Source organism: Cygnus atratus, chromosome 6, assembly GCF_013377495.2.
Source record: "Cygnus atratus isolate AKBS03 ecotype Queensland, Australia chromosome 6, CAtr_DNAZoo_HiC_assembly, whole genome shotgun sequence".
In the NCBI taxonomy this organism is placed as follows: domain Eukaryota; kingdom Metazoa; phylum Chordata; class Aves; order Anseriformes; family Anatidae; genus Cygnus; species Cygnus atratus.
Window position 1 is genome coordinate 9,233,995 of NC_066367.1, and position 15,527 is coordinate 9,249,521.

General features: G+C 47.1%; 1 protein-coding gene across 7 annotated transcripts in view; it reads right to left on the reverse strand.

Annotated features, from left to right (window-relative positions):
- LRRFIP1 (LRR binding FLII interacting protein 1) overlaps positions 1–15,527 on the reverse strand; it is a 104,778-nt gene that overhangs the window by 50,451 nt on the left and 38,800 nt on the right. For all 7 annotated transcript variants that reach the window (XM_050711606.1, XM_050711605.1, XM_050711607.1 and 4 more), the window contains exon 2: positions 9,076–9,162. In XM_050711606.1, the coding sequence (XP_050567563.1) occupies positions 9,076–9,162 (87 nt within the window). The remainder of the gene's footprint in view (positions 1–9,075; positions 9,163–15,527) is intronic.

Here is a 15,527-nt window from a genome sequence, read left to right on the forward strand (position 1 = left end):
GGACTAAAGCACAGTCACCAGATGGAAATCCTGCTTAAGGAAGTACAGCACGTGTCTAGGAACAGTTCAGATTATGCCTTTTGAGTTTCGTGTACCTGTGGAAAAAACAAGCCTATACTTGCCTGCTTTCTTAGAGGCTTGAGGAGGCAGGAGCATCAGCAGTTAAACCTTAAGTAACCACCAGAACTCAGAACCTTGTTCTGTTTTATGCTCTGTAGTTAGCTCTCACTCAATGGTATTAATGTAATTTGACTTTCACTCCTAAAAAAAACCCTATTTATTAATAAACGAGAAGAAACATCTGAGAACTTCATGATATTGCATCACTTTATTCCTACTTTAGAGCTCTTCCTCATTAGGCAGCAAAATGATTTTCATTTAAGGTCATCTTCATTTTCATTTTGACAGCTTGAAGGGAAGGAAGCTGGTTATGAGGTCGAAATTGCAGAGAGTTGCTCGACTAGGAGGCCATCCTGGACAACCTAAACTGCACAAAGAACTTTGAATGCTGTCAGGTATGAGGTGAAATTGGGAAAAACAATATTAGAAAGCATTTAGGCCAATAATTTGAAAATGGGAAATGAATTCACTGCATTGCAGGTTGAAATAGTATGTGAGCATCTCTCTGGAGGAAGAACAGACAACAGTTCAAGGTATTTAACCACATCCCTACGAGGGCATGGAAGCATTCCCTTCTCCTTTCCCTGTTAAAATCTATGTTTGTTCTCAAATACATCTAGCAACCTTCTACAATGCCTAGCCAAGTTGCACTTAAATGAAATTTCTCCCTTAAACTACATGAAATTAGAGAGCACTGCATGAACTACTGTTTCTCCAAGCTTACGTGCTTCCTCACAAGTGCTCGGACTGGTTACTTCCAGGAAGAACTGAAATATGTGTGTGACAGCATGCTGTGCAATTACATTTTACATACATCATGTGCTGCAAATGAGCCCAATTCCTAAAATTATATGAACTCCAGCTGGTTGGGATTGTAGACGTGAGCAGAACCTGCAGATTATAGTTGGTGGTAAATCAGATCAGGTAAAGCCTTATTAAAGGCTTTCTTTCCCCCAGATTTTCTGCACTAGAAACAGATTTAATTAAAAAAAACAAACAAAATCATACAACCAGGGGAAAAAACACCCAAAACATCAGTATAAAGGCAGGGAACCCCTTCTCACACCTAGGAAGGGTCCATACACATGTTGAAGACTTTTGTAAGGTCTCCTACTTCCTTTTCCTTCCCTCTGTTCTTAACTTCTGATACAGGCTTCAGAACTCGGTTTCGCAAAAGGGAGATGAGGAAACACCCCTTAAAAGACTTGTAAGGCACGAGTTAAATTCCACTTACAGTCTTTTTCTCCACCCTTTGAAGTGACATAGCAATGTGCTTAATACCCCCAAAAGAAAATAGTTAATGAATTAGATTTTTAATCTAAACAGCACATCTCACACTGGACTCAACCAGCAGCATCTGCCATATCAGCTATTTTGCCCCATCAGCCACTTCCCAATTCTTTCTTTAAGTCGTCTGTTCTGCCCAAAGGGGCCTGGTTGGAGTGAACATATACGTTAAAGGAGGAAGAAATGCTAAAGGCTATTCATCTGGTCTTAAGTCGGATGTCTCTGTCACCCTCAAGTTCTCCTCTACCCTGAGAAGTGATACTAAAATTAAATAATTAATGACATTAATACCATTGAGAGAGAATTCCAGATCAGATTTGCTCACTAAGTGACAGTGAGACTGCTAGACTTGCAAACTCACTATGGGATGTTGTGAAGCTAACCCACTTATCTTCTCATCCATGTCAGGACACCAACAGTAAGCAACTTCTTTGTTTCCATGGGGCTGCATATGTACCAGCAGATTAAATTAGTGTCCATAAAGGAGACCGATAACAAGCCTGTTGATCCACGGGAAGCTGTTAATTTGATTCACTCGGTACACAGCCAACTCCCCATATAAAAACAAGAGTAAGATGTATTTGTCACCAAATGAAGCGAGTCAGGATTAAGCACCAGAGCACATGCTTTGAGCAGACACCTTCACACACACAGGCACTTAAAGGAGAGGTCAGCACTTCCAAAAACACACGCACTGCTATACCAAGCTAGGGAAACATGCAGCGAGGGCCAAAGCAAGCAGACTGAGGGGTTTAGGACACGTTTATCACTCAGCAAGCAAGCAAGCAAGCAAAAAAAAATCTCAGAAAAATTCATTCACTGAAATGGAAAATGGGCAGGCTTAAAGAAGTGCATGCTTTGTCCCTCCCTGCAAAATCTCTTTAGGGCTATTCTCCTTGCAGGAACCACACAGGTCGCGTGCTGGAAGTGCAGAGGGGCCAAACAGCTTTTGGTGCAGGGCAAGTGACCCCAGTTAGAGCTATGCTGATTATTATTATTAGTAGTAGTAGTAGTAGCTGAGCCACCTTTTTGAGCTACGAGGAGGAAATTGGGAAGAGATCATGCCTTTAAACCAAGGGGGAGAGTATTGAACAATATAAAAGTGCTTGTAACTTCTTGGTCAGACAGCAGGAAGGCCGTGCACTTTATTTACAGGAAGATCACAAATTCAACCACCGTATCCCTGATTTACTTAGTGACTTTCTGCAGGCAAAGTCATCTCAAAGTCACTCCTCCTGCTGGCACCTGTTAGGTGCTTGCCCAGCTGGAAATACTTCTGGCGATACACTTGGCCTTCAACAGCAACGCTGCTGTACAGTGACACGGGAGCCACCCTATTTGCATGCATCGGATGGTTTGCAGAACTGCTCTTCTGCTCGTTGCTTATTGCCAAATAGTCACTGGGAAAGGTTATATTAAGTCCTTGACCAGCCATTTTATGCAGGTCATCTTCCCCCGCTCCCCCTTATTACCCACCCCACCAGGCTAGGGGAGGAAAGGAGATGTAAAGGCTTGGAAATACAAAGCCTGCTGGGCATCTTCCGTTCTTAAGAAGTTTTTCTGAAATGCTAACAAGACTGCTAACGTGAGAAAACACGCATGCAAACAAGAATGAAAGAGCAAGCCCTACCTTCTGAACTTGATAGATCTAGGGAAAAAAAAAAAGGAAAGGAAAGAAACAAGGAAAGAAAAGCGAGCGTGAATGGACGAACAGTAATGCGATGTTCCATAAGCCAGGCTAGAGGGAAAAATATCAATTATGCAGAACATAGAGTAAAACAAGAATACAGAAAAGTACACGTTGAAATCCTGTCAAGCTGGGTGAAATGAAAGCAGGGTTCATGTTCCAGGCCTCCTCCACATGCCTTGCTGAAATATGTTCCTGTTTGCCTACCTGCTGGACTCCTTGAGGTGCACAGACATTTCTACCTGGGCCTTGCACAGGCCAGAGGCTGACCCTGTGTAAGGCAGGACCTCTTGCCTTTCTGACCCCCCTCCTTCAACGCCCAAATATTCACCTGAGGTGACAGCCGTGCATCTACCATCACAGTAAAAGCAAACGCAGCACTGCCTACAGAAAAGCTGTCCTTCTGTTAAGGGCAATACTAACACTGCACATCCTTCAGCTGTGTGCGGGACAGTGTCAGCATATTAAAATTACAGCTGCTCTAACACAGCTGAATTTAGCTGAAGCAAATCACAGCACTGCTCTCAGAACCGCCAGCTGCCCGGGTAAGCGCCGATGCTGAATAAATTCGACCACCAGCCCCCTGCTCCGTGAAGATGAGCCAGGGGAAGGGAATGTTGCTCTGACTCCAGCCCTTCAGCTGGTCAGAAGGTGGCAGGGAGGTTTGTCCCTGTATTTTGGGGCCAGAGGATCCTCGTCATCCACTGCTCTCCTGGGCCACCTCAGGTGAACCCTGAGCTGGGAAGCAAAGCGCCCTCCTTCCAGTCGCTGCCTCGGTGCCCAGATCAGGTTCCCCTTCGTGATTGGGAAGGACAACTGCAGAAGCCAACTTAATACCTCAGAAGCATTAATTCCTATTGCTAGGAGCACAGAGGGGATAATTGAGACCCGCACTGAAAGGCAGCGTTCCCACACAACTAATCACCTCGCTTATCTGGTGCTAAGAAAGCCTCTAAGAGGAAAATGAACTCAAGCCTCCCACAGTTACCAAGAACACAGGGGCTGATCTGCACACGCAGAGCGCTTTTCATCTGCACGGGAAGCCAAGCACCGCAGCTTTACAGGTGGCTGTTAAACCTTTAGCTCTGCCATGGATGTGTCTCCTACGCCATGCTCCTTTTCAGTACGCCTTACCAGGGCTGGCTAACAGGCAAAGCCAAGCTTGAGGCAGACAGCAAACGCTTGTACACGGATGCTTTCCGAGCGCTGTTCCGTGGCTCTGAGAGAGCACCACGCACGCCTTTATTTTCCAAACCCGACATTTCAGGCTTGGCAGAGCAGGTGCTCCTCGTGCGTGCAGCAGGACACAGAAGAGGTCTTGTGTCCAGGACCCAGATTACGGGTGGCTACGATAACAACAGGGCCCTTGTTCAGGGCCGGACACCGCAGAGCGGCCGAGAGGGACACAGGGACAGAGCCACGTTTGTTGTCCTCACTGTCACAACCTTTCACAAACCTGGGGTTTCTCAGTCAGCCGTTACAACAGCTCATCTCTGAAGTGACTGATCTCTAATCAGCGTACTGTCCTTGTTAGGTAACACAGGAGAGGAAAAAAAAACCTCTTTCAAACAGTCCTCTCCATTGCAGGTATGCCCCCCACTAAGAGCTTAACAGCCAACAGACTTCTAAGCAGCCACCGGTCTTAAAAAGCACTTTCCTCTCTTACGGTATCACGAAAATGTGCTTTGCCCACAGTGTTAGTGGCAGGCTCTGACTGACATGGGAGAAAAAACACCACCACAAACTATTGGCAATGCATTTTATGCCACCAGAAGCATAAATGCAGAGGAGGAAAAATACATGCAAAGTATGCCAGGGAAGGAAACTGACAAAGCAGCAAAGGCAAATTTTGTGCTGAAAAAGAAGTGACGAGACCAGCACACCGCACAGGCCTCGAACTAAAAGCCCAAGCTCATCTGCTGGGTGAACTGGCACGCGGGAATCTTACCCTGCAGATTAGGGAGTGGGAGGAGAGCCTTCTCTGTTCACTTCAGGCATTAATATTGGCTTAAACAGTGGTCTCCAAGTGTCAGTCCTCGAGGAGACATTTCAGTCTTGCCAGCAGCACACACAGAAGGTACTCCTACAGAAAACACTCTCCACAGTTACCCCTAATGCTGCAGCTTTAAACTGTCTTGAAACAGAATTGTTGGATAAGTCCTGGAAAAAGGGCTTTAATAAATTTTATTGCAAAATTTATTTCGACAAAAAAAAAATCTCTGCAGTTTAACCTGGTAACCCCGCTAGCATTAACAGCTTGGTACTCAAAGAAACCGAGCCAGCTCTCGACTTGCTCTGTGCCATGAATGAACAATAAATACCCGCACGCACACAAGTGTTTGACTCAGCACCAAACACAACCTTGCAGCAGGAACCAGACGGACCAACCTTCGACTCAGCAAGCATTTAAAAAGCATGTCAGCGGGGCGGGGGCAGCACAGGACCTGTAGGTGCCGGGACTCCTATCAGCTGGGTGGTACCAGTGGCAGGGGACTACGTGCCACCACCTCTGCCAGTCACCCACGTGGCTGAGCAAGGGAATTGGCATCTGCCTCTCCTGCAGTGACTTACTGCGTGCTGACGGGTGCCAGAAAGCCTGCAGCAGCCTCCCGCTTAATCGCTTGCATCTCTGGTGGCTAGCAGCAGCAGCGGCAAGCAGTGCAGAACAAGTTCACGCGGCTGTGTTCAAGTACATCTCTGCCTTTCTTGGAGCCTCCCCACAAGGAACCTTGCTGTGTTAAATACACGCGATTCAAGACTGACCACTGCCCTCGTCTCCACAGAGCAGCATAGATCGTGGTTCCTGTGCTCGTTTTCTTTCAGAAAACGCTCTTTACCTAGCTTACTTTCCTGTTAGACTTGCATGTGCGCTCTCCTTACCTTCCTCTCCCTGAGAGCACGCTGCCGCTTGGCCTGAGATGGTATCGGGCGATGAGATGAAACCACCTTCCCAAACACACCTGGGATCCTGTTCCACCACTGAACACTGCTGCAGCCTTCCATCATAGCTTTCCCACATCACACAGCGCAATTCTTTCCTCCTAAAGCCCATCTATACCTTAAATTCCCAATTAAATTTACATGAAACAAAGGCTGGTCCCGCACCTGCAGCAAGCCTGCTCACCCACCACCTAAACCCAGGCTGCCTGCCACAAGCTCCTCACCATACACTCCTTTGAAAGGAAAAGGACTGGTCAATAATGTGGCTGATAACAAACACAACCTTAATTTCCAGAAGAGTCACCTGTGCTGAAATTTCTGCTGCCGGTTGTGCGCGCTACATTAAGTCAATCCTGCCCAGAGAAGAGCTTGGTATGGTATCACACACTCCCCACCATTTACTGGTGAGCTTTATTACACAGCTGTGACTAATCTTTGGGGCACTCCTCGCATGTGGCTACATGGTCCTTTAACAGCTTTCTAATAAAACAGCTGCTCCTTCTACTACAGAGACATTTCTAAGATAAAGAATAAAAATCTCAGGTACCTGGTGCATTTGCATTTCCATCGAAAAGAACATGAGTTAAATCATATGCACAGACTCATGATGCAGAAGTTATCCAATTATTTTAAAATTAGGAAAAATAAAGGACAGATTAAGAAACATCTTTAATATTTGATGGTGGGCAGGACAGGAGCCAGCCTCTAGTCCAAATCCAAATCAGTAAAACACCCTATTTCACTGCCAGTGGGAGCTATATTGCCATGTTTATAGCTTGTAATAGTAACATCTGGAAACTTTTAACCTACGCCAACAGTATACATACATTCTCAAGAGATCCATGCTCCACCAGAAGCCTGTCAGAGCATGTACACTGCTTGAAGCATGAACAAGTACACACACATGCAATAAATTTATTCATTGCTTTTTAAATCCCATAACTGGCTCTAAGAAGCCTTCTGAAGTAGTAGTGCTTAAAGCTCTGGTTGTTTGACATGTGTGAATGTGCTATTTATTTCTCTGAAGAGTTTGGGAAGGAAGATGAAGATTGCAGACAGCAAGCTATCCAGACACCAGTATCACCACAGTATGTTCTCCGAAGAATCAGCTGCCAAATCCCTTGTGCTGATTGCTACTCAGAATTTTATCTGTGTTCTCTTTCATTATATTTGGAAGATATTTGTGGCAATGAAAAGCTTTCTGCAGCCATCCTCATTAGCTCTACCTTGCATCTTGGGGCTGAGATGAAGCTATGTGAAAAATCTAGGGAATATCCAAGCTTGCGAAATATTAAGCAAGTGTGTAGTCACAGTATGTAATTTATGCCAGTGAATTACAAAACAGATTGTAGTGAGTATCTGGGTTAGCTTGCACTGAATTCCCTATGTTGGAGTGACACCCTGTACCATTCCATTTCTATCTACGTAACGAGATTTTCACCAAGCTTCCAGATCAGTTATTTGTGGGAGCACACAGAACCTTTGCAGGCCTTAACTTCCATACCAACATTTCAATTTACGAGGACGCTCTTTGCAGCATCAGCTTTTAATCTTCAAGGGGTCATCAAGGCTCATTAGTATCATCTGCAAATTAGATGGTAACGCTGTCAGCTGCCACAACACCCATACTTAGTTCGCAGCCCAAACAAAACACCTACTGTTTGTCTGCTGGAGCTCCCAAGGGCTGCTGAGCAACCCCATCACTCAGGCTGCAGGCACACCAGGATGCCTGACAGTACAAACGCTCATCCACGGTGCAGCCCTCATGGCCGTGGTCTGGGTTACAAGGAGCATCCCTCAAAAAGCAGCAGCTGCAGCACTAAAAGGATCCTCTCTTCTACAGGCACCGTGCTTGCAGCAGTGCCCCCCTGCAGCTCTTCCTTCTGGTGTGTTTGCAGGAACGTCCAACCCCGCTGTGGCTGCGGGGTGCTAAGGCACATCCAAACGTGCCTCAGCTAGGCGAGGCACAAAGCTCGGCACGGGCAAACTGCCCACCAGCTTCTGTTCCAGGCTGTTCTGTTCCTTCTCTGCATCCCAAAGCACAGATGTATGCTCCTTCTTCCTACATAACCCCTCCTCCAAAATCTTTACTTCTTCCCTTTCCATCAAAACTTATTTTACTTGAATAAATTAAACTATGATTGCTGGTGACCCTGCTAGGTCTACTCTGCTGTTTCATTAAGTTTCACTTCATTTTTGTTCATTGGACATCAACAAATGCAAGTTTTAAGCCCTGCTGGTTGTTACCACTGGGTTGGTCTACCTGTACTCCCAGCTCCATTCTAATGGCACAGTCTAAGTCTAAGCTTCTGCGGCTTCAAAACAAACCACTGCTCCCAGCTTCCTGGAGTGGAGAGAATGCCATGCAGCTCAGCTCCTACCCACCAAAACAGGAGCAGAACTGGCTGCTTTGGTCTTCAGGATCATTCATGACTATTCCTACACTGGAGACCCATGATCTCCCCCGACACTGACACGTAACTTTGCTGGTGGTACAAAAACAACTAGCTTTTCCAAGGGTTTTGAGAGGCTACACTGAGGATTTCATCCAAACACGCTGGAGTAGGCAGTGTTTCACCAAATTCAGTTTCCAACTGTCAGCCCCCAAATTTTACCTCTGCCCACAGCAGACCATCATTTTTATGAATAGGACAACCCCAATTTCACAGCAATGAAGTGAAACGGCTTGCAAGGAGAGCGCTACAGGAGGGCCAGGAGTCTCCCTCCCTCAGTATTTCCGAGGAAATGTTAGGAATTCACCCCCAGTGTGCACACAAACAAGCTGCATACCTCAAAGCTTTAATATTAAACAATGATTATGCGCTAACCACTAGCGTTCTCTGGGAATTGTTATACTGAATTATTCACTGAATTAAAGCTGTTGCCACAGTCCCTGTTTTTTCTGGCCATTTTATTTGCTATCCTACAATAGCGAATAAAACTGAGGAGCACCAGCTCCTCTCGGACTGAGGTCTCAGCCAAGCACAGGCTAACCCTTTGTTCCAGGCTCTTGGATCGTGCCCCCAGCACCTCGGACGTACCTCCTTCTGCTGCCGCTCGAGCTCCTTCATTCGGATCTCCCGTGCCTCTGCCCGTGCCGCTCGCTTCGCCGCCAGCCTCGCTTCAGCCTGCGAAAGGAACACAGCGGTGAAATTACAGCTGGGCGATCCGACGCGAAGCGCGCTCGTTCAGCAGGGCCCCAAACACAGAGGCTGGACTCGGCAGGGCTGTAAACACACCTGTAGGAGTTAATTCCCTCCTGCAGGGAATGGCCCTGCCTTCCACAACTTGTTGTGCTTCACCGGCAGGTAATGCACCCGCGTGCGGGCACTACCCCCGGTTAGCAGCCGCCTTGAGTAGCGCCCTGTGCTTCTTTAATTACCATCTGTGGGGCTGGACAGGAAATGCTGCTAGGGAGAACACTGCCGGATTGATTTATTTAAGAAAGGCAGGTCTTGCTTGTTTGTTTTTTGTTTTTTGTTTTTTTTTTCCCCCATGCGGTGCAATTGTTTTTTTTATTGATGAGTTAATTGGACCCACAGCAAACACATTACGTGCTGTTCTTCCCGACGGCTGACACGGTGTGAGCACACAGGAGGGTGCAGCGGCTCGGTGAATGCTGCTTTTTCAGCGCAACTACACACAACCAGGGCTGGAACGATGGAGGCAAGGGAATGGGGATCCTGAGCAAACACACCGGCTCAATCTGAGCACCCAGACGTCGCCGTTTAAGCCCAAACCTCTCTGGAGGGGAAACCTGCTAAGAACAGGCCTCCCATGAGAGCTATAGAGCTTCCTCATTTCGACGGGGTTGGAAGTGCCAGAACGGGCTGGGAAGGAACATTTTTCATAATAGGGTTTTAATCCCAGGCGAAAACAGGAAGCCTGATGTGCAAAGTCAGCTCAGCTTTGGTCCGGTGGGATTGCGAGCGGTGCATCCAGTGTAATTCAGGAGGACTCGGCAGGGAGCAAGGGGGATTGCGCGCTCTCGTCATTCTAGGAGGGCACTCAACTCAACTCCCCTGGTTCTAGAGCTTCTCCCTGTAAGCAAAGCACCTGTTTTGGCAGGAAAAACTACAATAATATACAGGTCAAACATACAGAAAGTAAGAGCACCAGCTCTTTTGCTAGTACTCCTAAACTAAAGCTAAGAGAAGAGAGGAAAAATAAAGGTATCCTGCCCACCCCCCAAAAATGTTCAACCACTCGGACCAGGAGGAAGAGGGCTACAATTTTCAGGTAACAGGGATGGACTAGGGAAAGCCAAGCACAAGCTCGTGTACGGGAAGTCTGAGATCCCGCAGAGTTGTACATCTAAAACCTCATCAAAAATAACAACAAAAGAATCTGAATTAGACAGTCCCTTGGAAAAAAATTTATTAATAATAACAGGCACACAGCCGGCAGACATGTTATGTATCTATAGATCTTGGGGACTGTTTCAGCTCCCTGTTGTGCAAATACCATACATTTAAATGAAAGCAGTTTCTAATCTGTACACCCCAGACGCCTTCAGGTTGGGAAACCACTTGCAACACCAGAAAACCTTCTCAGAGGGTAAAAGTGTCCACGGCAGAAAGAACCAAGTGTTGGCTCGGCTCTTTTCGGCTCCTAGTCTGAATTTCGAGGCAATTAGCTGTGCTCTGGAGAAAAACCATAAACACACCTGTGCACCCTACCAGGGATGGAGGTACGTACCAGGCTGTGAGGTCTGCAAGTTTTTAAGACAGCCACTATATAAACATGCTCCAAGGCATGAAATCACAGTGCTGGAAGAAGTATTGGATCGACTTTATGTGATCTCTTTACCTGAAAAGAAACCTAAATAACAAGAGGCAGCGCTGTGAGTGCAGGCCATGACAAGGACTGCTGCGTGCTGCTCATCGACAGGGGCTGTCGGGAGATTCCTCTGATGCCAGATTGCAGCAGCCCTGCAAACACGGACCTGTGCGTCCCAAGGAAGGGGAATCCTGCTCCAGCTAATTAAAGATATTTGGAGAGAGATGGGAAACGGAAGCCACAATTTCTTCGAACAATGACTTTGAGCTTAGAGAAGCAATTGTTTGTGCTGTAAGTCTGAAGAAATATCACAAAAAATGAAAACAAACAGCAACAAAAACTTAATCTGTATATGTATCTGAAAATTGTATGCTAAAACCCCAGGTCTGGTGTTGGTGATGGTGACAAAGAACATCAGTGCAAGTTATTGGCTATATTTTTCTCATATATAAAACAAGGTACTCCGTAAGCAGAACACACCATCCAGTACACAACTGCACATCTTAACTTCCCTCCTGCCAGGAGCAACAAAGCCAGGATTATTTGGATGTTAAAATGATTGTGGGTATCTTCCTTATGAATTTCAACAACCAGCTGATCTCCCAGATTAGAAACACAGCTGTATGTAAAATGCAGATGCTGCGCTTTACACACACATGTATGCATTTCCCCATATGTTCTCCCTGTATTACAGGGGCCAAAGGATTTACACCTTTGCTAGCTGTACTGCAGAAGAACGCATCCTCCAGAACTGAGCACAACATACAATGAAACGAAGCAACTTGGAAAATGAAGGAAAAAAACAATATTCCAAGCCCTCCCTGAGAACAAGGCTTGCCGGTTCCCTAGATACCAGCACTGACTGCAGTGATTTATTTTTCTGAACATCCCGTGAAATGGCACGTTACATATACATGCATGTATAGGATACATTTTGGTTTTAAGTGCAATCCATGGGGAGCCTCCAATTTACTGTATTACAGCTTTGAAGCCCTCGCCTGCTCATACAGAGCCAATTTTCAAACCTTTAAGACATGCAGGAGTAAAAATACATTCTCCTTTAGTATCTCGGATTGGCTCACGTCCTGGAACTAGCATATGTTTTTTATGAACTTTGTCTTTCCAGGACCACATGGCTCCTCAGCATTAAGTATCTGTCACTGCAAGCAAGGGAACAAAATATTCCGGATCCTTTTAAATAGCTTTTGAATGATGATTTTTTCAAACTTAACAAATCCTGCCATTAGCACGTACCTACTGGCACCTCTGTAAAAATCCAATGCAAGGTTATCCCACCCCGAGCACTAGCTAACACTTCCGAGTGACTCGCTCGTGTGGCACCAAAGCATCACAGACACTTTCTGGCTGCAGGGGGCCACGGGAGGTCTCTGCTCCCACCCCCGAGCAGCGTTGGCACCGAGCTCTGACCACACTGCTCAGGGTTTTGTCCATCTGGGTCTTGAAAACCTCCGAGGCTGGAGGCTTTGCAGCTTTTCAGGGCCGCTGCTTTGATGCCTGGCCATCCTCACAGAGACTTTTTTTCCCTCCTGTGTCATGTCAGGACCCATCTTCTCCCAGTTTGAGCTCACCCTCTCCACGCAACCCCCATGAAGAGCCAGCCTGTTGGCTTCTCCGTAGCCTCATCTTATATAGCGGAGGAACTAAGGGCAGCCTTCCATAAGCCTGGTATTTTGCAGCAAATTCCAGGAGTAAACTGACCATTACACTTCCGATGTGTTCCTCAGGGTGCCTGGGTGCTCTCCAGTGATCACTGAATTGTTTCCACCGCGGTTCACGACACCACCAGCTCTTTTGTGCTGAATGAAGGCAGTTTGCAAGAACGAGGCCATCCTTTCCTAGAGCTTTCACATCCACAGTGAAGTGAGATGACACGTGGCCAACAAAACGCAAGGAGGACAAGATTTCCGTGCCATGACAGATCGATCCAATAAGCAATAACCCCTGGTGCCAGCCATGCTGACAGCGCTTCGGTTCAGCATGAACTGAACACTTCCAAACACAGCTTATTTCGTTACCTTAGGAAAGGTCAGTTTAGAAGGACTTTTCGGCACGCCAGACACTTTGAGTTCCTCTGGAGGGTAGGCAACAGCTTCGAAGTACTTGCCTGTACCCAGAAAGTTGTTACCAAGGAGCAGCAGGTCAGCCAGCGGCACAAGCTCCACGTCTTACCACAATGGTTCCCAACCCTTCATGGCTGAGGCTGTCCACGAGCCTTCGGAGAGTATTTTCTGGCAGTTTTCCTGCACAAAAGCACAGCCCATCTGCCAGCAGCAGCAAAGCCAGGTGCTGCAGACACACAAAGGATCATATCATGACCTCCACTGCCACTACGGACTTCAAGCAAAGGTGTAAGAGGGTCAGATTTATTATGGACCTCAAAAGCAGGAGCACGACTCAGCTTGTCTTGGTTCATCAAACCACACACTTGGGCTGCATTTTTGCAGTAATAGCTCTCTGCTATAAATACCTCGGTTTCTTGCACACCCTGCAAAGCATGGCGTGAACTCGGCCTTCCTCCCCGTGCTGACTGCCCCAAAACAGGCTCTGCCTGAATGGCCCTGGCCTCCCTCCTGCCCGAGCACTCCCACACCAGACCCAAGTCACCTCGCCCATACCCCGACAAGGGACACAACGCTGCTCAACACACCTCCAGCGGTGATGAGCATAGGCAGACTTTGGAAATTTGGAGTACAAAAGCTAAAATGAGAGTCTTGAGGCTGCTAAAATAAATAGCTGTTCAAGGGATTTGAGATGAGATAAATCACTAAGACCAAAGGAAGCAAATCTTAGAACCATCTAAAATTCACTACTGACTCTGTGAGTAACGCAGGCCTCATCAGAAGTGACAGATCACTGGCAAAAACATACGAGTAAGAACACAAAGCCTAATTGCACTCATTAAAGAGCTTTTGTAACTTCCCTTTTATGAAGCATTGCGCATCTGACAAAGATTGCTGGCGGCTTCAGCTGAACTGTGCGTGTCATCCAGAAAAACCCGCAGGGGCTTCTGCAAAGCCCCGGGGGCAAAACAAGAGGAGATGACAACCACGCTGCCGAGAGGAGCGTGGAAACCCACAGCAGCTGAAAAAGAATTGCCTTAATTCAGGGAAGTCGCTGGAACTCTCCAAGTACACATCCTGCATTTTTGTCATTTCAGTGCAATCGCCCGCAGTGATTTATAGCTGCAAATGCCCTGCGAAGTGCGTGTTGCTTTTGTCTGTCCTCTTGCTCTGCGCCCCACAGCCCTGCTTAACGCTCGGTTTAGTGTTCAAAGGAAGATCCAGCCCTGAGCAGCAGATCTTTATCGTGCGCGAAGGAGTTCAGCACCTTCAGCCCCGAGCAGCCTGCGACCTGCTTCGTTACCGCTGTGCGACACCATCCAAGAACAAGCAGACGCTGGACACCAGCCAGGCAGGGCCAGCAGCGTTTCCTCCCCCTGTTTGCCCCACGGGGCTGTGGGGAGAAATGGGAATATCCACAGCTGTGGGGTCAACCTGTGCTGTGCCCAGCGCCGATGCACGAAGCACAATGCTGGCGGAAGCAGGGACTTCCCGGCCCCGAGCGCGGCGTCCTCTCGCCCAGGGAAGCTGGATGTCCATTATCGTCCCAATGAGAGAATTATGGAGGTGACTTGGTTAGGTAGAGGCTGATGACACACATCCTGAAGGTGTGCATTCGTGGAGCTTTTCCTTTCTGCAGCGTTCAAGGGTTCATTGTTAAACTGGAAGCCCCAAGAAATAGCCAACAAAGGCAGGAAATTATGCTGCTTTTTTGAGCACTGAAAAAAATTATGTTGACTTACCGCACAGCTACACGCATAGAAGGTTTCAATCTATACAAAGCTCTCCTTAAATCCAACGTTCTCAAAATGATCTGCTTCTAAGGCTAAAAATTAAGATTAGTTTTGTTTTGTGTATTTTGTGGAGGGCTGAAGCGTTTGTTAGCTTGCCAGCACAAAACCATATTCAGAAAGCTCTCTGATCCCAACGCCGCAGACATTTTAAGACATATGTTTGCCCGACTAAATGATACCTGCAAACCCTGCAACAGCTATTACATATTTCTGTAACAGCTATTCTCAGGCTGAGTTTCTTGCCAATGTGCTTTAGACAGAGCCAGCAATTCGCGTTTGCTGCGAGCACAACCTTTCATGGGTGCTGCCATCCCGGCCCTGTGTTCTGCAGGTGAAAGCTTTTTCCTCAAGCGTTGCACAACGGTTCGCTCCCTTTACATAAGTCACATGCTTCATTAGCCAAAAGAAATCTGATAAGGCTTGTTGTACTTCTCAAAAATGTAAGGCTTATTTGGACAAGCAGCACCTGACTTGCAATATCCCCATAGTGCAGCAGTCGCACGTATTTACCGCAGTAAACACGCAGCACTGCTGTCCTCTACCTCCTCTCCACTCGAGCAACAAGTGATGGAGACCAGCGAGCTCCAGGAGCTGCCCCTGAATCACCACACGCTCCTTTGCCCTGAAACAAGGCTGTCTGGAAATGACTTCTGTGGTTAGAGGTCATTCACCTGCATTTTTCGCACCCCAGTTGGGATTATAAATAAATACACTTTGCACCATTTAATCATCTGATGGCGAGCCTGTGAATCACACAGGGATTGCTCAGCCCACATCCTGCCCAGCTTACCTTTCTCTTACATGCAAATGGCTCAGAGGTCAGCAGGTTCGCCTAAATAT